This window comes from Monodon monoceros, unplaced genomic scaffold (genome assembly GCF_005190385.1).
Source record: "Monodon monoceros isolate NGI ecotype Baffin Bay Population unplaced genomic scaffold, NGI_Narwhal_1 Super_Scaffold_18, whole genome shotgun sequence".
Classification (NCBI taxonomy): domain Eukaryota; kingdom Metazoa; phylum Chordata; class Mammalia; order Artiodactyla; family Monodontidae; genus Monodon; species Monodon monoceros.
In genome coordinates, this window is record NW_021703774.1 from 116957922 (window position 1) to 116981858 (window position 23937).

Consider the following 23937-nt stretch of genomic DNA (forward strand, 5'->3'; position numbering starts at 1 on the left):
AAGCACTTACAGTTGCTATGTGTATTTACCACCAGTTTTTTAAATGGAAAAATTTGGGAACGAAGATGAGATTTATAATTGATGTACATTGTATTTTATAAAAACATGGTTTTTATAGTATGATTAATAATGTATGATAATTTTAAAGTTAGTGTTACAGTCAATACAAACTAATGAAAGATTTACTGATATATATATACACACACATACACACTTATATATTTTTTTATTGAAATACAGTTGATTTACAATATTGTGTTAGCTTCAGGTGTACAGCACAGTGATTCAGATATATTCTTTTTCAGATTCTTTTCCCCCCTATAGGTTATTACAAAATAGTGAGTCTAGTTCCCTGTGCTATATAGCAGGTCCTTGTTGATTATCTATTTTATATATAGTAGTGTGTATATGTTAATTCCAACCTCCCAATTTATCCCTCCCCCACCCCTTCCCCCTTTGGTAACCATAAGTTTGTTTTCTATGTCTGTGGGTCTATTTCTGTTTTGTAAATAAGTTCATTTGATACTGATTTCTTTTTAAGCCTAGAACTTCTTTGAAACTGTAATTGGAGCCCTGATGCTTTCTCTAATGTGTTGCTGTACTTAAACTAAATTTGCCTTTTGAAACTTTATATTATTATTTGAACTTAATAATATACTTTTATGTACATTTCACAAAGTAATTGTAAAATTATTGGAGTCTAAAAGGAACAAAAGGATTCCTCTTTAATGGTCATATTTAAAATTAGCAGCACTCCACAAGCAGGCTTTTAGGTAGGTAGAGGAGGAGCTATCAATTGTAGTATTAAGTGAGGTACAATTGACATATAACATATTAGTTTCAGATGTAATACGTGATGATTTAATATTTGTATATATTGAGAAAGGATCACCATGGTAAGTTTAGTTAACATCTGTCACCATACCATGCAAAATATTTTTTGCTTTTGAAGAGAACTTTTAAGATCTCCTCTATTAGCCACTTTCAAATATGAAATAGAGTATTATTAACTACAGTCACCATGCTGTACATTACCTCCCTATGACTTATTTATTTTATAACTGGAAATTAGTACCTTTTGAACCCTTCACCCAATTTGCCAAACCCCCACTACCCACCTATGGGAACCACCAATCTGTTATCTGTTTTTATGGGCTTCCTTTTTTTTTTAAGATTCCATGAATAGCTGCGATCATACAGTATTTGTCTTTCTCTGACTTAGTTCACTTAGCATAATGCCCTCAAGGTCCTTTCATGTTCTCACAAATGACAAATTCCATTCATTTTTATGGTTGAATAATATTCCATTGTGTGTGTATACACACACACACACATCACATCTTCTTTATCCATTCATTCATCACAAAACACATAGACTATTTCCATGTCTTGGCTATTGTAAATAATGCTACAATGAACATGGGGGTCCAGATATCTTTTCAAGTTAGTGTTTTTGTTTTCTCCAGATAAGTACCCAGAAGTAGAATTTCTAGATCATATGGTAGTTCTATTTTTAGTTTTTTGAGGAAACTCCATACTGTTTTCCATAGTGGTTGTACCAATTTACATTTCTACCTACAGTGCACAAGGGTTCCCTTTTCTCCACATTCTTGCCAATACTTGTTATTTCCTTTTTGATGATAGCCATTCTAATGAGTGTGAGGTGATACCTCATTGTGGTTTTGATTTACATTTCCCTGGTGATTGGTTGTGTTGAGTACCTTTTCATGTACCTGTTAGCCAACTCTGTGTCTTCTTTGGAAAAATGTCTATTCAAATCCTCAGCCCACTTTTTATTTGGATTATCATTTTTGCTGTTGAGTTGTGTGATTATATATTTTGACTATTAATCCCTCATCAGATATATGATTTGCAAATACCCAGTAGGTTGCCTTTTTATTTTATTGATGATTTCCTTTGATGTACAGAATATTTTTAGTTTGATGTATTTCCACTTGTTTATGTATGCTTTTGTTGTCTTTGCTTTTGGTGTCAGATCCAAATACCGTCACCAATGTCAAGGAGTCTACCACCTATATGTTCTTCAAGGAGTTATATTATTTCAGTTTTTACTTTCAAGCCTTTAATCCATTTTGAGTTAATTTTTGTATGATTTAAGATAGCAGTCAAGTTTCATTCTTTGCCATGTGTCTGTGCAGTTTTCTCATCACCATTTATTGAAGAGAATTTTTTTTCCTCATTATATATTATTTGGTCCTTTCTTGTAAGTCAATTGACCATATATGTGTGGTTTTATTTCTGGACTGTCTACTCTGTTTCATTGATCTATATGTTTGTTTTTAATGCTGATACCATACTGTTTTGATTACTATAGCTTTGTAATATAGTTTGAAATCAGGGAATGTGGTGGCTCCAGCTTTGTTCCTTTTTCTCAAGATTTTTTTGGCTTTTGGGGTCTTCCATGGTTTCATACAAATATTAGGATTATTTGTTCTATTTTTGTGAAAAATGCCATTGGAATTTTGATAGGGTTTGCATTGAATCTACTTTGAGTAGTATGGACATTTTAACAATGTTAATTCTTGCACTCCATGAACACATAATATCTTTCAATTTATTTGTGCCTTCTTCAATTTCTTTCATTAGTGTGTTGTAGTTTGCAGTGTACAGGTGTTTTTACCTCCTTGGTTAAATTTATTCTGAGGTATTTTTTTCTTTTTGATGCAGTTGTAAATGGGATTGTTTTCTTAACTCTTTCTGATAAGTCATTATTAATGTGTAAAAATGCATCAGATTTTTGTGTATTGATTCTGTATTCTGTAATGTTATTGATTTTATTAGTTCTAACAGTTTTTTTGTGTGTGTGTGTGAAGTCCTTACGGTTTTCTGTATGTCATATGTTGTCATTTGCAAATGGTGACAGTTTTACTTCTTCCTTTCCAATTTTAATGCCTTTTATCTCCTATTCCTGCCTTATTGTTCTGATTAAGACTTCCAGTGCTATGATGAATAAAAGTGAGACTGGGCATTCTTGTCTTGTTTCTAATCTTAGAGGGAAACCTTTCAGCTTTTCACCATTGAGTATGAGGTTAGCTGTGGGCTTGTCACATATGAACTTTATTATGTTGAGGTGTGTTCCCTCTACACCTAGTTTGCTGAGAGTTTTTATCATAAAAAGATGTTGAATTTTGTCAAATGCTTTTTCTGCATCTGTTGAGATGATCGTACGATTTTTGTTGCTCATTTTGTTAATGTGGTATATCACATTGACTGATTTGTGGATGTTGAACCATTCCTGCTTCTCTGGAATAAGTCTCCCCTAATTATGGTGTATGATCCTTTTAAGGCATTGTTCAATTCTGTTTGATAATATTTTGTTGAGGATTTTTTCATCTATGTTCATCAAGGAAATTGCCCTGTAATTTTCTTTTTTTGTGATATCTTTGTTTTGTTTAGGTATTAGGGTGATTCTGCCCTCATAAAATGAGTTTCAGAATGTTCCCTCATCGTCTATATTTTGGAAGAATTTGAGAAGAATTCATATTAATTTTTCTTTGAATGTTTTAAGATTCACCTCAATCACTTTACCTTTATTCTTTGTGAATCTTTATGTATAAAGTGGCTTTCCTGTAGACAACATATGGTTGGGCTAGTTTTTGATCCACTCTAACTTTGATCCACTCTGTCTTTGTTTTGATGCTTAGACTATTGATATATTTACAGTAAGTCCCCTACATACGAACCTTCAAGTTGCAAACTTTCATAGGTGCAAATGTGTGTTCACATGTCCAATCATGTAAGTTAGTTTGTGTGTCTGGCATACACTGTCACGTGAGTGCATCCTCTACAAGTGGTAGTGCTTTGTGTACTTTACAGTGTTGTATAGAGTACAGTATCTTTATTTCGAGCTAGATCTGCAAGAAGACGACTTCATTGAACTCCTTGCTGTGCAACATGAGGAGCTTGCTAGTGAAGACCTGATGGAACTGGAGGCCCAGAGAAAGGACGAAGAGAGACAAGAGGAAGAAGAAGTAGCTGAAGCACTGAAGAGATTCACGATGCAGGAAATGGCAAGGGGATTTTCTTTGTTTGAGGAGGCAGTTAGTTTTGAGGCACAGGACCTGAACGTAGAATGGTACACGAAGGTTGCAACAGCCATTCAGGATGCAATCCAGTGCTACTGTGTCATCTATGATGAGAAAAAAAGAGCTATTACCCAGACATCACTGGATCATTTTTTCAAGAGGGTAGATAGAGTTGAATCCAGCAAGGAACCAGAACCTGAGCCATCAACATCAGGTGTGAGTGAAATTGCAGCTTGCCCTCCATCTCCTATTGCTGACGATCCTTCAGCTCTACCATCTCCCACCTCCTCTCCCTCATCCAGTCAGTAACTCTTCTTGCCTGTTCACTCGATGACAGCCCCTGTATGCCAACTGTTGTACTGTACTACTGTACTTTTCAAGGTGCTGGACTGTAAGGTTAAAAATGTTTTCTTTATTTTTTGTTTGTTTTTTATGTATTATTTGTGTGAAAAGTATTATAAACCTATTACAGTACAGTACTATATAGCCAATTGTGTTAGTTGGGTAATTAGGCTAGCTTTGTTGGACTTATGAACAAATTGGACTTACAAACATATTCTTGGAACTGAACTCGTTCATATGTAGGGGACTTACTGTAAAGTGATTATATAGTTGGATTAATATCTGTATTTGTTAATCTTTTATATTTATTGCTCTTGTTCTTTGTACCAGTTTTAGCCTTCCATTTTTTTCTGCCTTTTGTGATTTTAATTGAGCATTGTATGATTCTATTTTCTATCTTTTCTTAGCATATCTATTTTACTTCTTTTTTTGCTTTTTAAGCCATTTCCCTAGAGATTGCAATAATCCAAATCCACTCTCACATAACACTATACTACTTCGTATGTAGTATAAATATCTTATAATAAAAAATATTCCTGATTTTTCCTTCCTGTTCCTTGTATCCTTGCCGTCATTCATTTCATTTATACATAGCATAGTTACTTATACAAAAATATATAGTTGACTTCTAAACAACATGGGTATGAACTGTTGGGTCTACGTCTATGTTTTTCTTTTTTTCAATAAATACAGTACTACACAATCTGTGCTGGTTGAAGCCACAGATGCAGAACCTTGGATAGTTTTGTGGAGGGCTCACTATGGGACTTGAGCGTCCATGGATTTTGGTATCTGTGGTGGATCCGGGAACCAATCCCCGGTGAATACTGAGAGACAAATGATTTTTAACTGTGTAAGGGTCTTCACCCCTACCCACAGCCATGTTTTTCAAGTGTCAACTGAGCATATGTATGCATATATAATCAAATAAATTTTTGCTGTTAATGTTTGAACAAACTTTTACCTGCTATATCAACTAAGAATAAGAAAAATAAAAGATTTTTATTTTACCTTCACTTGTGCCTGCCCTAGTGTTCTTCCTTTTTCTTATGTAGATCTGAGTTTCTGAACTATACTATTTTCCTTGTTTCTAAAGGACTATTTTAAACATTTCTTTTAAGGCTGGTCTACTGACAAGAAATTTCCTCAAGTTTTGTTTGTCTGAGAGTCTTTTTTCTCATCCACTTTTGAGGAATAATTTCACAAGGTATAGATTTTTTTGTTGGCAGGATTTTCCTTTCAACACTTTAAATACTTTATTCCACTCTCCTCTTGCTAGCATAGTTTCTTAGGGGAAGTTAGATATAATTCTTATTTTTCCCTTTTTGTAGATAAGAGGTTTTCTTCCTATGACATCTTTCAAATTTCTTCCTTTATCCTTAATTTTCTGAAATTTGAAAACGATATGTCTAGTTGTATTTTTTTTGGCCTTTTTCCTGCTTGATGTTTTCTGCTTACTTGATCAGTGGGTTGTATCTAACATTAATTTGAAGAATTTCACCATCATTACTGTTTCAAATATTTTTTATGCTCCTTTGTTCCTTTATCACTTTCTTCTCATTCTGGTATTTCCATTATGCATATTGAACACTTTTTGTAGTTATCCCACAGTTCTGGGATATTCTGTTCTGCTTTTTTCAGTCTTTGTTCTGTTTACTTTTCAGTTTTTGAAGTTTCTATTGACATATCCTCAAACTCAGAGATTCTTTCCTCAGCCACGTCCAATCTACTAAATTAACTCATCAAAGGCATTCATCGTTTCTGTTATAGTATTTTTGATCTCTAGCATTTTTTTTTATTCTTTTTTAATTCTATTGCTCTACCTTACACTATCCATCTGTTCTTGTTTGTTTTCTACTTTTCTTCATTCAAGTGCTTAGCATGTTTAATCATAGATGTTTTACATTCCCAGTCTGATATTTCCAACATCTTTGCCATAGCTGATATTGGTTCTTATGCTTACTCTGTGTTTTTTGTCTTTTAGTATGCCTTGTAATTTTTGTTGAAAGCCAGAAATGATGTACTGGTAAAAGGAACTCTTATAAAATACTGATGTGGTGTGATGGTAAGATGTGGGTAGAAAAAAAGTATTCTATGGTTATATGTTAAGGTCTTAGTGTTTTAATGAGCCTGTGACCCTGGGCTGTGGATTTCACAAGTGCTTCTTAGTTTTCCTTACTCTTAGGTGGGCAAGATAGCAAGAGTGGGCTGGAGTTGGGTGTTTTCCTTCCTCCAAATGGAAGGCTAGAGGGAGATGGAGTTGAGTATTTCTCTTCTCCCATGTCAGTTAGGCTCTGATAAAACCTCAGTTGTTTAGTGTCCATTAAATAGTTTCTCTTGAGGGCAGGCCTTATTAAGAAGAGCAGAATTCTCTGGTGTATTTCAAAATTATTTATTTCCTCTCCCCTATGGAAGCATGAGTGGATTTTTGTCCATTATTCACCCTGAGGACGTGTTAGAGCTCCTGGATGTTAATCTTACAAAAGCAAGGTGGTCCCTTCATTGACTAGGCCTTCCTGGAATTTTTAATCTCAGAGTTGTCAACACTGTGCCTGCAGTAACTTATCAGTTATAGTTTAGGATTTCCTACCCAGGAGGCACTAGTTCCTCCAGAGATCTCTGCTGGTGAGTTTCTGCTCCTGTAAGTTCTGAATCTCTATATCCACTTACCTGTCTCTCTGATTTTGGGGGTATTGGCTCTCTGTGTGACCTCCCTTTACTGAGGAATCTAAGAAGATGTGTTGATTTTTTTCATTTTGTTCAGCTTTTACTTTTTAGGATGGTGTGACAACTTCTAAGCTCCTTATATGTTGGACTGGAAACCAGAAGTGCCCTAACTTACTTTTTGAAGGGGCAGTCTCTGTTGAGTTGTTAATTGAGCTAGGTATTTGCCTTATTAAGTAATACTCATTTTAAAGTGCTTGCTATGTGCCAGACAGTGTTCTAAAGCCTTCAGGCCAACTCATTTAGTCCTCACAACAATTATTTCCATCAAATACTATTACTATCCATGTTTTATAGATGAGGAAACTGAGGAACATAATTTGGATACATAACAAATTGAGGATATACATAACTTGCCTGAGGTCACCAAGCTCAGAACAACTTTTATTTTCTTCTTTCTCTAACTACATTATAAACTGGTTCAAATCATCAGAATAACTTCCTCTAAGTAATAGAATATGGTTGAGGTAAAGCTCTGCCAGATGGGCCTAAACCTTCAGAAGGCCCGACAGGTTCTGTGTTTATACTTTTTGGAGCCCTGTGTCGACCATGTAGAAAGTCTTACTTCCCTATTACAGAGACACATGAATAGACCTGTGAGAGGATGACATCGTGAGTACTGGTGTGGATGGAGAGACCTTAGGATAGTATGGTGAGGGAGACCCATATATCCCAGCATTCCAGCTGAACCTACCTTCCTGCTCTCCTTGCCAGTGTTTCACATATGTAAATTAGTCACCTTGTAGGTGTTAGTTTGGATGAGCCCCACAAGACTGAATCTTATTAAGTCAACATCCCTTGAAAAAGAGCTGCCCACTTGAACTAAGTTAAGCCACGGACCTGAGAAATAATCAATGGTGTTTTTATTAAGGCAGTAGGTTTAGGGGTGCTTTGTTACACAGTGTAAATAAATGAAAAAAGAATGTGCATTCTTTTTTGCAGGACATTGGATATTGGTTGTAGAAAATTCAAATGGAAGGATTTCAAGGAATTAACAACAAATATTAATCTAAATGAGACATACCTAATTATTTGTACTTAGAAATCTTTTCTTCCAGGTTTATTGTGATATAATTGACATATAACATTATATAAGTTTAATATGTATAATATGATACTTTAATACATATATACATTGCAAAAATGATTACCATGGTAAGGTTCATAATACATCTATCACCACATATAATTATCTGTTGTTTTTTTTTTCCCGGTGTGTTTGAGGACCTTTAGGATCTACTCTCTTAGTAACTTTTAAGTATACAATACAGTATTTTTAACTATAGTCACCATGCTGTACATTATATTCCCAGAACTTGTTCATCTTATAACTGGAAGTTTGTTCCCTTTAACCAACATCTTCCCATTTCTTGCACGATATTTTGGCCACCAGTGGCATTTATATTGTAGAAAATGGCAGTTTCCTTCTTCTTCATGGCTGAATAATATTCCATCTTGTGTGTGTATATAAAATAGATATCATATTTCCTTTAGCCATTCATCTGTCAGTGGACATTTAGGTTCCCTCCATGACTTAGGCATTGGGACTAAAGAACATGGGGATGCACATACCTCTTCAAGATAATTGCTTCATTTTGGGGGGATATATACCCAGAAATGGGATTACTATGTCATATGGTAGTTCCACTTTTAATTTTTCAGGGTACCTCTATACTGTTTACATTGGTACAGCCAACAGTGTATAAGGGTTCCCTTTTCTCCACATCTTTGTCAACACATAATCTTGTCTTTTTGAATATAGTCATTTTAAAAGGTGTGAGGTGACAGCTCATTGTGGTTTTGATTTTCATTTTCCTAATGATTAGTGTTGTTGAGCACTTTTTGATGTATCTGTTGGACATTTATATGTCTTCTTTGGAAAAATATCTATTCTGGTACTTAGCCTATTTTTTAATCAGGTTGTTGTTTTTGTTATTATCAGTTTCTACTGATTTGTATGAGTTCCTTTTATATTTTGGAAATTAGCCATTTATCAGATCTATGATTTGAAAATATTTTCTCCCATTCCATAGGTTCCTCTTTATTCTGTTGTTTGTTTGATTTTTTTTTTTTTTTGCTGTGCAGAAGCTTTTTAGTTTGTTGCCACAGTTGTTGGTATTTGCTTTTGTTGCCTTTGCTTTTGGTGTCATATCCAAAAAGTCATTACCAGGATGAATGAATGTAAAAGAAACTTTTTTTCCCCTAAGCTTTCTTCTAGAAGTTTTATGGTTTCTGCTCTTACATTTAAGTCTTTGACCCATTTCCAGTAATTTTTTTTTTTTTTGGTGGTACGCAGGCCTCTCACTGTTGTGGTCTTTCCTGTTGCGGAGTACAGGCTCTGGACGTGCAGGCTCAGCGGCCATGGCTCACGGGCCTAGCCGCTCTGCGGCATGTGGGATCTTCCTGGACCGGGGCACGAACCCGTGTCCCCTGCATCGGCAGGCAGACTCTCAACCACTGCGCCACCAGGGAAGCCCCATCCAGTAATTTTTGTGAGTGGTTTAAGACAGGGGTCCAATTTTATTCTTTCGCATGTGAACATTTCATTCTTAGGCAGTTTTTTCAACACCATTTCTTGAAGATACTGTCCTTTCATTATTGAGTATTCTTGGTTCTTTTGTCAGATATTGTTGTTGCATATTTATGGGTTTATTTCTGGGCTCTCAATTCTTTTGCCTTGATCTATGTGCCAGTTTTTATGCTAGTACCATACTATTTTGATTACTGTAGCTTTGTAATATGTTGTTTTGAATTCAGAAGGTATGAGGCCTCCAGTTTTGTTCTTTCACAAGATTGTTTTTCCTATTTTTTTTTCGTGGTTCCATATGAATTTTAGAGTTGCTTTTCCTATTTCTGTGAAAAGTGTCATTGAAATTTTGATAGGGATTGCACTGAATCTATAGATGACTTGAGTAGTAGTATGGACATTTTAAGAGTATTAACTGTTGCAATCCATGAACACAAGATAGCTTTCCAATCATTTTTGTTTTCTTCAATTCCTTTCATTAATGTCTTATAGTTTTCAGTGTACAGATCTTTCACCTCCTTGTTTAAATGCATTCCTAAGCACTTGAGTATTTTTGATGCTATTATAATGGGATTGTCTTTATTTTTTTCACATAGTTCATTGTTAACAAATATAAAATGCAGTTGAGTTTTGCATGTTGATTTTGTGCCCTTCAACTTTATTGAATTTTTAAATTAGTTCTAACATTTTTTTGATGGAGTCTTTAGGATTTTCTGTATATAACATCAAGTCATCTGCAAACAAAGACAATTTTACTTCTTCCTTTCTGATTTTATTTCTTTTTCTTGCCTGATTACTCCAGCTAGGATATCCAGTATTATGTAGAATAGGAATGGTGAGAGTGGGCACTTTCTTTTCCCTGATTTTAGAGGAAAGCTTTCACCCTTTCATCATTGAGTATGATGTTAGCTGCAGGGTTATAATTTATGGCCTCTGTTATGCTGAATTGCAGTGCTTTTGTACCCACTTTGTTTAGAATTTTTATTTAAGGATGTTAAATTTTTTCAAATGATTTTTCTGCATCTATTGATATGATCATATGATTTTTATCCTTCATTCCATTTATGAGGTTTATCACAATGATTGATTTACATTGTTGAATCATCCTTGTAGCCCTTTATTGCCCCTTAATTTCATTTAGCTGCATTTATCAGCCTTTCTCACAAAGATGATCACTCTCCTAACTTGGGGATTTATCACTCAATGCTCTTCTTTACTTAACAACATCTTTTAACCAAAATTATTATACAAGGTATGTTAGGGTATAGTTTTCTCTTTTTTAAAAAATAAATTTATTTACTTATTTATGGCTATGTTGGGTCTTTGTTGCTGCACATGGGCTTTCTCTAGTTGCGGCAAGCAGGGATTACTCTTTGCTGTGGTGCACGGTCTTCTCATTGCAGTGGCTTCTCTTGTTGCGGAGCATGGGCTTCTGTAGTTGCAGCATGGGGGCTCAGTAGTTGTGGCTTGCGGGCTCTAGAGTGCAGGCTCAGTAGTTGTGGCACATGGGCCTAGCTCTGTGGCATGTGGGATCCTCCCAGACCAGGGTTCGAACCTGTGTCTGCTGCATTGTCAGACAGATTCTTAACCACTGCACCACGAGGGAAGTCTGAGGGGTATAGTTTTCTATGTTTGTTTTAGTTGTATTGCCTAGAGGTGATGTTTTTATCCCAGCTATTTCACTGAATTTCATGTTCTTTAAGTATTTCAGGAAAAAGAAAGTTTTTCTTCCTCTTACTGATTATTTCATTGGTGAGAGAAATGATACATTTTTGAGTTGTAATTATATACATGTTATATATTTAAAATGCTTTGGGATAGAAGGTTTTATGGAAATTATATTCTTAAAAATTTTAACTTTTCTACCCATTTATTCTCACTGTCTATTAGAAAGTATTTTTTTCATATAGATTTATTTTTGAAAGTTGAAAAAAAACGTTCAAAATTTCCCATTTTTCCTAGATGTTTCATGGAACAGTCACAGAAGAGCTAACCAATCATAGAGAATGGAGTCACTATAATGAAAATATAATAGAAGATCAAAAAGATTATGTTTTTGTGAAGTTCAGTGGCCTTCATTTAAAATCTATGGAAAGTTTTCAATCTTGTATCTCTCTTAGAGTGTGCATCTTCTCAAACAATTTTATTACAGATATTCGTCCACTTCAGAGTTGTATAAAATTAGTCAAACTTGATCTCCATGGAAATCACGTAAGCAATAGCCATTTCAGTTATCTGCATATAAATGAAGTTGATATTTAATAAGCACTTACGTTATCTATGTACAGTATTTCTCCCGGGTAGTCTTATATGTGAAATATAAACAATTCAAAACTAAATAAAAAATATATGTAAGCACAAAAATTTTAGGTATAAGCAAACATTTTTGATTTAAAATATCTAGACCAACAGTATGTGATTTGGTTTACTTCTTAAATCCATAGTCTTAAGACTACTTCTTGACTTCTTAATTTTTTAATGATATATAATTGACATATAGTATTATATTAATTTCAGGTATAAAACATAATGGTTCAATATTTGTGTATATTGCAAAATGATCACAATAAGTCAAGTTAACATCCATCACCAAAGAGTTACAATTTTTTCCTTGTGATGAGAACTTTTAATATCTGCTTTCTTAGCAACCTTCAAATATATAATCCAGTATTATTAACTGTACTCACCCTGCTGTGTATTATATCCCCAGGACTCATTTATTTTATAACTGAAAATTTGTATCTTTTCAGCAACTTCACCATTTCACCCACCCCCTCTGTCTCTGAATCACCAATGAGTTCTCTGTATCTAAGAGTTTGGTTTTTGTTTGCTTTTTTAAATTCCACATGAGTTAGATCATGTGGTAGTTGTCTTTTTCTGTCTGACTTATTTCATTTTGCATAATGCTCTCAACATCCACCATTTTGTTTCAAATGGCATGATTTCATTCTTTTTTATGAGTCAGCAGTAATCCACTGTGTATACACACAAGATTTTCTTTACTTATTCATCTATAGATAGACACTTAGGTTGCTTCCACATCTTGGCTATTATAAATAATGGTGCAGTGAACATGGGGATGTATGTGTCTTTTTGAGCTGGTGTTTTCATTTCCTTGAAACAAATTCCTGGAGGTAGAATTGCTGGATCATATGGAAGCTTTATTTTGAATTTTTTTTTTTTTTTTAATTGCGGTACGCTGTTGTGGTCTCTCCCGTTGCGGAGCACAGGCTCCGGACACGCAGGCTCAGCGGCCTTGGCTCAAGGGCCTACCCGCTCTGTGGCATGTGGGATCTTACCGGACCGGGGCACGAACCCGTGTCCCCTGCATCGGTAGGTGGACTCTCAACCCCTGCGCCACCAGGGAAGCCCTTTATTTTGCATTTTTTGAGGAACCTCCTTGCTGTTTTCATAGTGGCTGCACCAATTTACAATTGCACAAACACTGCACATGGTTCCCTTTTCTCCTCATCCTTGCCAACTTGTTATTTCTCGTCTTTTTGATAGTAGCTATTCTAATAGGTGTGAGGTGATTGAATTTGTGGTTTTAATATGCATTTACCTGATGATTGGTGATGTTGAGTATCTTTTCATGTACCTGTTGGACATTGGATGTCTTCTTTGGAAGAACATTAACTTAGATCCTCTTCCCATTTTTTAGTTGGATCGTTTGGGTTTTTGCTATTGTGTGAATTCTTTATGTATTTTGGATATTAGCCCCTTCTCAGATATGATTTGCAAATATTTTCCCCCATTCAGTAGGTTGCCTTTTTTTTGGTAAGATTTATTTATTTTTGGCTCTGTTGGGTCTTTGGTTGTGGCACACGAGATCTTTGTTGAGCATGTGGGATCTTTCATTGTGGTACGTGGGCTCCAGAGCACGTGGGCCTGTAGTTTGTGGCACATAAGCTCTCTAGTTGAGGTGCGCGAGCTCAGTATTTGTGGCATGCAGATTTAGTTGCCCCGCAGCATGTGGGATCTTAGTTCCCTGGCCAGGGATCGAACCCACGTGCCCTGCATTGTAAGGTGGATTCTTTAGCACTGGACCACCAAGGAAGTCCCAGTTGCCTTTTCATTTCATTGATGGTTTCCTTTACTGTGCAGAAGCTTTTCAGTTTGACATCATCTCACTTGCTCAGCTTTGTTTTTTTTTAGCCTTTGCTTTTGGTGTCAAATCAAAAAAAATATTGCCAAGACCCATGTCAAGGAGCTTACCACCAATGTTTTCTTCTAGGTGTTTTATGGTTTCAGATTTTGTGTTCAAGTCTTTAATCCATTTCGAGTTAATTTTTGTGTGTAGCATAAGATAGTGGTCAAGTTTCATTCTTTCACAAGTGTCTGTCCAGTTTTCCCAACACAATTTATTGACAAGACTCTTCTTTTCCCTTGTATATTCTTGGTTCCTTTTTTGTAAATCAATTGAACATATATGTGTTGGTTTATTTCTGGGCTATCTTTCTGTTCCATTGACCTATGTGTTTGTTTGTTTTTAAATGCCAGTACCATACTGTTTTTTTTTTTTTACTGTAACTTTGTAATATCCTTGAATTTAGGAAGTGTGAGGGCTCCAGCTTTGTTCTTTCTCAAGATCATTTTGCCTATTTGAGGTTTTCTGTAATTTCATACAAATGTTAGGATTATTTGTTCTATTTATGTGAAAAATGCCACTGAAATTTTGGTATGGCTTGTGTTGAATCTGTAGATTGCTTTGGGTAGTATCAACGTTTTAACAATATTAGTTCTTGCAATTCACAAGCACAGAGTATCTTTCAATTTATTTATGTCTTCTTCAATTTCTTTTCAATATGTCTTATAGTTTTCAGTGTACATATCTTTCACATCCTTGGTTAAATATATTCCTAGGCATTTTATTCTTTTTGATGCAGTTGTGAGTGGGATTGTTTTATTAATTTCTCTTTCTGATAGTTAATACTTAATGTGTAGAAAGTCAACATAATTTTGTGTATTGATTTTGTATTCTGAAATGTTACTGATTTTATTTATTAGTTCTAACAGTTTTTTGTGCAGTATTTAGGGTTTTCCATATACAGGCATACTGCATTTTATTGGGCATCATTTTATTGTACTTCACTGATACTGCATTTTTTACAAATTGAACGTCTATGGCAATCTCACATTATCAGATGATGGCTAGCATTTTTTAGCAATAAAGTATTTTTTACTTAAGATATGTACATTGGTATTTTTAGACATAATACTATTGCACACTTAATAGATTACCGTATAGTGTAAACAACTTTAATATGCAGTGGGAAACCAAAAAATTTTTGTGACTTGCTTTATTGCAATATTTGCTTTATTGCAGTGGCCTGGAACTCAACACACAAAATCTCTGAGGTATGCCTGTATATCATGTAATCTGCAGAAAGTGACAGTTTTACTTTTTCATTTCCAATTTGGTTGCCTTTTGTTCCTTCTTCTTGCCTAATTGCTCTGTCTAGGACTTCTAGCTTCCAGTGCTATGCTGAATAAAAGTGGTGAGAGCGGGCATCCTTGTCTTACTCTTGCTCTTATAGGAAAATATTGTATCTTTTCACCACTGAGACTGATGTTAGCTGTGAGCTTGTCAGATATGGCCTTTATTATGTTGAGGTAGAGTCCCTCTATACCCAGCTTGTTGAGAGTTTTAATCATAAATGGATGTTGGATTTTTTTTTAACATCTTTATTGGGGTATAATTGCTTTACAATGGTGTTTTAGTTTCTGCTTTATAACAAAGTGAATCAGTTATACATATACATATGTTCCCATATCTCTTCCCTCTTGCATCTCCCTCCCTCCCACCCTCCCTATCCCACCCCTCCAGGCGGTCACAAAGCACCGAGCCGATATCCCTGTGCCATGCGGCTGCTTCCCACTAGCTATCTACTTTACGTTTGTTAGTGTATATATGTCCATGCCTCTGTCTCGCCCTGTCACAGCTCACCCTTCCCCCTCCCCATATCCTCAAGTCCGTTCTCCAGTAGGTCTGTGTCTTTATTCCTGTCTTACCCCTAGGTTCTTCATGACATTTTCTTTTTCTTAAATTCCATATATATATGTGTTAGCATACGGTATTTGTCTTTCTCTTTCTGACCTACTTCACTCTGTATGACAGACTCTAGGTCTATCCACCTCATTACAAATAGCTCAATTTCGTTTCTTTTTATGGCTGAGTAATATTCCATTGTATATATGTGCCACATCTTCTTTATCCATTCATCCGATGATGGGCACTTAGGTTGTTTCCATCTCCGGGCTATTGTAAATAGAGCTGCAGTGAACATTTTGGTACATGACTCTTTTTGAATTTTGGTTTTCTCAGGGTATATGCCCAGTAGTGGGATTGCTGGGTCATATGGTAGTTCTATTTGTAGTTTTTTAAGGAACCTCCATACTGTGCTCCACAGTGGCTGAACCAATTCACATTCCCATCAGCAGTGCAAGAGTTTTCCCTTTTCTCCACACCCTCTCCAGCATTTATTGTTTCTAGATTTTTTGATGATGGCCATTCTGACTGGTGTGAGATGATACCTCATTGTAGTTTTGATTTGCATTTCTCTAATGATTAATGATGTTGAACATTCATGTGTTTGTTGGCAGTCTGTATATCTTCTTTGGAGAAATGTCTATTTAGGTCTTCTGCCCATTTTTGGATTGGGTTGTTTGTTCTTTTGTTATTGAGCTGCATGAGCTGCTTGTAAATTTTGGAAATTAATCCTTTGTCAGTTGCTTCATTTGCAAATATTTTCTCCCATTCTGAGGGTTGTCTTTTGTGGATGTTGAATTTTGTCAAATACTTTTTCTATATCTATTGTGATGATCGTATGATATTTATCCTTCATTTTGTTAATGTGGAGTATCACTATAACATTGATTGATTTGACCCCCTTAAGTTTTTCATGTAAGGAAAGTATTTTATAAAAGTTTAAAGAGTTTGCTTATTACAAAGGGACTTTTATTGAATGGAGTATATATGTTTGTTTATTTAATTACACTAGTAATTACAGACACCTAGTGTATTTTGCTTTACCCCAGTCATCATTTGGGTAATTAGAAATTCTGTTTTTGCTTACTAATGAGAAATTTGCTATTTGGGAAAATATTGAACTATAGAAGATGTTTAATGTTTTTCCTTTTTCAATGTAATTCATGGAAAATTTGTATTTAACATATTATTATTAATGATATTTCAGATCAAAAGTCTACCAGATACCAGATTTTGGAGTGGATTGAAGAACCTAAAACTTCTCTATCTACATGACAATGGGCTTGCAAAGTTAAAGAATGTATGTATGTTATCTGCTTGTCCAAGCCTCATTGCCCTCACTATGTTTGATTGTCCAGTAAGCCTTAAAAAAGGATATAGACATGTTCTTGTCAACAGTATATGGGCTCTCAAAGCACTGGATCATCATGTGATTTCTGATGAAGAAATAATTCAGAGCTGGCATCTTCCTGAAAGATTCAAAACATATAACCACCGACTTTTCTTTAATTTCTGCCCTGCTTTGAAAAAGGTAATTGGCTTCATTACGGTTTCATTTTAAATAAATGTATAGAAGTAAAATTTTAGCTTCTAAGTTCTTTACCTAAAATATATAAACCAGTATTTTTTATCATTTACATAAAATATAGTAAACTAGTGAATATATTAGGAATGTCTTATAACTAAAAAATTATAAAAGCTTATATGCCTACTGCTAAAAATTATTGAGTTTAGGATTATCAAATTGTAGAGAAACAAATATTTGACTTTTTTGGGTCTCCATTATGTTTCAATAGCTTTAAGGAGGTATAGCTTACATACTGTAAACTTCACCCATCTTACATGTATGATTCCATAATCTTGGTAAATTAACAGTGCTGTATAACTATCTTCACAATCCAGTGTTAGAAATTCCCACCACTCCACCAGTTTCCTTCCTTCCCATCTGCAGTTAATCCCCACTCCCAACTTGGTCCTAGGTAACCATTGATCTGTTTTCTGTCTCTATTAATTTGTTTTTCTAAACATTTTATAAAAATGGAATCATAGAATATGTAGTTTTTGTCACCTGCCTTCTTTCACCTAGGGTGGTGTGTTTGAACCTTATTCATGTTGTAGCATGTATCAGTAGTTTGTTCCTTTTGATTGCTGAGTATTATTCCATTATGTGAATATATTACATTTTCTTTGTTCATTCACCAATGGACATTTGGATTATTTCTAGTTTTTGTTATTATGAAAATGCTGCTGTAAACACCTACTTACATGTCTTTGTGTAGACATATATTTTCATTTTCTTTGGGTAGATACTTAGGAGTGCAGTTGCTGGGACGTATGGTAAGTTTATGTTTAACTTTTTAAGAAACTGACTTGTTTTCTAAAAAGTGTAAACCACTGAAGCATGAAGGTTCCATTTTCTGTATGTCCTTGCAAACAGTATTTTCTGTCTTTTGTACTATAGACATTCTAGGAGGTGTAAAGGGTATTTCACAATGGTTTTAATTTGTATATCTCTAAAAAGTAATGATGATGATAAGCATCTTTTCATCTGCTTATTAACTATGTATATATCTTTGGTCCAATGTCTATACAAATTTTTTGCCCATTTTTAAAGTGGGTGTTTGTCTCATTATTGATTTGTAACAGCAGATATCTGGGTATAAGTCCTCTATCAGATAGAAGAATTGCAAATATTTTCTCCTAGCTTGTAGCTTGTCTTTTCATTTTCTTAATGGTCTTTTTTGAAGCAAAAAGTTTTGAGTTTTATGAAGTCCAATTTAGAACTTTTTGTTTTATGGATCATGCTTTTGGTGTTATATCTAAGAACTCTGCCTAATTCAGGGCTAAAAAATTTTTCTTTTATGTTCTAAAATTTTAATAATTATATCTCTGAAATTTATATCTATTTTTGATCTTGAATGAATTTTTTTACATGGTGTGAAGTGAGAGTCTAAGTTCATTTTTTGCATGTGGATATTCAATTATACCAGCCCCATTCCCCCAGTGAATTGCCTTGATATTTTTTGTTGAAGATCAGTTGGCCATAAATGTAAGCATTTATTTCTAGACTCTCAGTTATATTCCAGTGGTCTATATAGCTGTCCTTATGGCAGTACTACACAGTCTTGATTACTATAGCTTTGTAGTTAAGTTTCAAAATAGGAAAGTGTGAGTTCTCCAACTTTGCTCTTCTTTTTCAATATTGCTTTGGCTATTCAGGGTTCCTTGCATTTACAAATGAATTTTAGGATCAGCTTGTCAGTTTCTACAATGATTCCTGCTGGGATAGTGATAAGTATTCCATTGAATTTATAGATCAATTTGTGGAGAATTACCATCTTTATAATAGTATTCTTGTCCTTGAACATGAACTGTCATTTTATTTAAGTACTCTTTAATTCTCTCAGTTTTGTTGTTTTCAGTGTACAAGTCTTTCACTTAATTTTTAAAAATTTATTTCTATGCATTTTATTTATATTTGTGATATTATGAATGGAGTCATTTATTAATTTCATTTTGGATTGTTTTTTATAAGCATATAGAAATACAATTAAAATTTTATTTAATCTGATATTCTGCCACTTTGCTATTCTCATTTCTTAGTTTTAGAAGTTTTTGGTTGACTCAGAATATTTGTTTTTTAATTGAAAGTGGATCTGTTTTTTTTTTTTTCCATATTTGAATGATTCCATTAGGAAATAGTTTATTTTTTTTTCAATGTTTAATTCCAGAAATTTGATTATTATTTGGATTTTTAATGGAAGAGGATAAAATATTCAATTTCTAAATAGTTAATATGGTGACATTACATGTTCAAATCACCATTGTATGTTGACTTTTAAAATGTTGAAAGAAGTATTTGGGAAATTTGATATCTAGTTGGAGGTTACAAAATACTTAAATGGATAGACAAAAATAGAAGAAAACATGCTTCATGTCATATGAATATTAGAGCAAATAAGTCATGTAAGTATTCAAAATCAGTGGTTAATTCTGCAGGTGTTAGACAAGTCAGGTACATGATATAGAAAAGTAAAGATGTATGTTTCAGAACAGTGTTTATAATATGTTGTAAGTATATATAATTCTACATATATACATATATAAACATTGAATATTGATGAAAAATCTAAAAGCGTTTGAATATTAATCACATCTGAAAGGCTATATAAACAATAAACAGTGATTATACATGGGAAGGCTGGAGATTAGAAAGTTGAAAGACTTTTTATAGCTGCATATGATTCTTTAAAAATTATGAGTATATTAATGATTCTATAATAATAGTTTAAAAAACATAGGGAAATATAAAACAAGGCAGTATTTAAGTATGGTATCTTAACCAGGACTCTAAAGGAAGAATTTCATTTAGGTATTCTAGTTGTGTGGTATGGTGTAATCAAAGGTAGGAACAGACATGACCCTTTTAAGGACAATCAAAATGACTGAGTTTTGTATAAGGAATTAGTTGGAAATTAGAGACGGGGGGGAGTACTGAAAAGAATCTTGGATGATATACTAAGGAGTTTAGACTTCTTAATAAATGTTATGAAGATCTATTGAAGTAGTTTGAATAGGAAATTAAAAGACATTCTGTCATAGTTGGTGTCTATGAATAACTTGTTTTTATAAATAAAAAGTTTTTTTAAAGGAGATTAATCCAGATTTTACTAGCAGATTAATGGGGATTAGGAGACAGATGAGGGCAGAGAGACCAATTATTGTAGGCCAGAAATGATGTGATTAAGGTTGATACAGGAAGATAGCAGTGGCAAAGAATAAAGAAGACAGCATAAAGTAGAGGACAGACACTCTAAAAGCCATTGTGGCAGGCACTTCATGTATTTTATTCCTTCATTCCTTTACCAAATATGTATTGAGCACCTAATGTGTGAGAGGGATTATTTTGGATTCTGTGGTAAATAATACTGACAAAGGTCCTGCTCTCATGAACTCCAATGGAAAGACATAGGGAATAAACTTGTAAGCAAAAAACAGTCAATCAGTCAACCATAGAATGTCAGATAGTGTTAATTTCTAAATAAAATAAAATGGTAACATAGGATGAAACGGGTAGAGATTTAGGCTAATACTTCAGCTAGGGTGGATGGGGAAGGACTTTCTGAAAAGTGTTTTATCTATTCATCATATCCTTTGATTTGGAAAGGTATTACTCTTATTTTATGGAAGAAAATTAAATATAATGGGGTTTAGGAACTTATCTAATATAAGACATCTAGACAGTCATGAAGGTGAGATTTCAGGTCTGTCTTGGTCTTAGTCCTACAATCAACATTACATTACAAAGGACCAGTACAAAGATTTGGCAAGATTTTTTAAAAAATTGATTGAATGCAATAGGAGAAGAATAAGTGAAGAAAGACTCCTCTGGCATTTTTAACTTTGGAAATCAGTAATCAGGGAAATAAATAACCTAGTTAACAGAAATGGTGGCATTTGAAGAGTTTTGGTAGAAAGTTAAGTTTGGTCATGTTTATTTGAGGCAGGATATTGATATTGAGATATCAGCCAGGCATTGGAAATGAAGAACTAAAATTCAGAAATAGTGTTCTATGTCTAAGATGTAAATCCAATAGTCATTTGCTTGGACTCATAGTTGAAGCCAAACTGTCACACGAAAATGTAGGGATCAATAAAGTCTAAGAGCTAAGGACAGAGCCTTAGAGTGCAGTCTCATTTTGTGCATAGAAAGCAGTGGAAATAATGAGGAAAACAGAGATTGATCCAATGACATAGGGGGAAAAACAGAGACATGGTTTATTACCACTTAAGAGAAAAGAGTGATTTAAAATAGAATAATGTTTTTAAAGAGCCAATAAAAGGTAGCACTGACACAAAACTATTTTGAAAGTCTTTTTGATAGTGAAGAGGTTATTACATCTTTGAAATTTCACTAACTTGTAGGGGTGTATATGAAATTGTAATGGTTAATACGTGATTGCCAAGTATAGAAACTTTTGTGAGAAAATTTTGGACAAAGGAAACATAATGTCTTAACTGTAGACAATACGATTAATGGAAAGCCTTAAAAAAAGTGAGATGATACTATAATGTATTTTTAAGCTGAGGGAAATTAGTTTTAATTTTTTAAAAAGAGGTTGAAAATGTCAAATAAAAAGGGAATAATTGAAGAAAAATGTTGCGGAGAAAGCATTAATAGAACGCATCACAACTGGAGTAAGCCTGAAAGAGATATAGGTACACCAAATTCCAGCAAAATTTTTATGAGTTGTAGAGATTTAAAAAAATCTATTTGAATAAAAGTTTTTCAGTTTACCTATAAATTTTTATTCATTATTTTTGATAGAAGCAATGTTCTTTTGGTTATTTGTTGATTATTGAAAGATTTTATTTAATTTATAGCAGTATAAACAAACACTTGAGAAAGTAATAAATGACAACCTATGGGGATATTTATTTATTTAGTAGTGTTTGAAATACATTTTCAAAACATTTAGTTCCACTTATTGAGTATAAGAACATTATGAAAACTGAAAAATTATAATAAACCTCATAATATTTCACACAATTTTTTCAATAAGTATTATTCTTTTATCAGAAGGGCATGGACGTAGAAATTTAAGAAGTCTATGTTCATTCTAAAAGAACAAATTAATGTGATTAAAACTTGTGCCTGTTCCCTGGTGGCGCAGTGGTTGAGAGTCCACCTGCCGATGCAGGGGACACGGGTTCGTGCCCCGGTCCGGGAAGATCCCACATGTCATGGAACGGCTGGGCCCATGAACCATGGCCGCTGAGCCTGTGCGTCTGGAGCCTGTGCTCCGCAACGGGAGAGGCCACAACAGTGAGAAGCCCGCGTACCAAAAAAAAACAAAAACCAAAACAAAAAACTTGTGCCCAGAAGAGGAGCTTCAAGATGGCGGAAGAGTAAGATGTGGAGATCACCTTCCTACCCACAAATACATTAGAAATACATCTACATGTGGAACAACTCCTACAGAACACCTACTGAACACTGGCAGAAGACCTCAGACCTCCGAAAAGGCAAGAAACTCCCCACATACCTGGGTAGGGCAAAAGAAAAAAGAAAAAACAGAGACAAAATAGGGACAGGACCTGCACCAGTGAGAGGAAGCTGTGAAGGAGGAAAGGTTTCCACACACTAGGAAGCCCCTTTGCGTGCAGAGACTGCGGGTGGCTTCGGAGCTGCGGGGAGAGCGCAGCAGCAGGGGTGCGGAGGGCAAAGTGGAGAGATTCCTGCACAGAGGATTGGTGCCGACCAGCATTCACCAGCCCAAGAGGCTTGTCTGCTCACCTGCCGGGATGGGTGGGGGCTGGGAGCTGACGCTCGGGCTTCGATCGGATCCCAGGGAGAGGACTGGGGTTGGCTGCACGAACACAGTCTGAAGGGGGCTAGTGCACCACAGCTAGCCGAGAGGGAGTCCAGGATAAAGTCTGGAGCTGCCGAAAAGACAAGAGACATTTTCTTGCCTCTTTGTTTCCTGGTATGGGAGGAGAGGGGATTAAGAGCACCGCTTAAAGGAGCTCCAGAGACGGGCGTGAGCTGGGGATATCAGCATGGACTCCAGAGACGGGCATGAGATGCTAAGGCTGCTGCTGCAGCAAATAAGAAGCCTGTTTGCAAGTACAGGTCACTGTCCACACCATCCCTCCCAGGAGCCTGTGCAGCCTGCCACTGCCAGCGTCCCATGCTCCAGGGGCAGCTTCCCTCTCCCCAGCCCGAGGGAGCCAGAGCCCCCGAAGCTGCTGCTTCTTTAACACCATCCTGTCTGAGTGAAGAATAGATGCCCTCAGGCGACCTACACGCAGAGGCAGATCCAAATCCAAAGCTGAACCCCAGGAGCTGTGCGAAGAAAGAAGAGAAAGGGAAATTTCTCCCAGCAGCCTCAGGAGCAGCGGATTAAATCTACACAATCAACTTGATGTACCCTGAGTCTGTGGAATACCTGAGGAGACAACAAATCATCCCAAATTGAGGAGCTGGACTTTGGGAGCAACAATATATATATTTTTTTCACTTTTTCTCCTTTTGTGAGTGTGTATATGTATGCTTCTGTGTGTGATTTTGTCTGTATAGCTTTGCTTTTACCATTTGTGCTAGGGTTCTGTCTGGTTTATTTTTTATTTATTTATTAAAAAAGTTTTTCTTAATAATTATTCCTTATTTTTTTATTTTAATAACTTTATTTTATTTTATCTTCTTTCTTTCTTTCTTTCTTTCTTTCTTTTTCTTTCTTTCTTTCCTTCTTCTTTTCTCCCTTTTATTCTGAGCCGTGTGGAGGACAGGCTGTTGGTGCTCCAGCCAG

General features: G+C 35.0%; 1 protein-coding gene across 2 annotated transcripts in view; it reads left to right on the forward strand.

Annotated features, from left to right (window-relative positions):
- LRRIQ3 (leucine rich repeats and IQ motif containing 3) overlaps positions 1-23937 on the forward strand; it is a 233547-nt gene that overhangs the window by 9475 nt on the left and 200135 nt on the right. Inside the window, exons 2-3 of one of the 2 annotated variants that reach the window (XM_029231187.1) lie at positions 11602-11850; positions 16836-17159. In XM_029231187.1, coding sequence (XP_029087020.1) covers positions 11602-11850; positions 16836-17159 — 573 coding nt within the window. The remainder of the gene's footprint in view (positions 1-11601; positions 11851-16835; positions 17160-23937) is intronic. The other variant, XM_029231188.1, reaches the window with a different exon arrangement.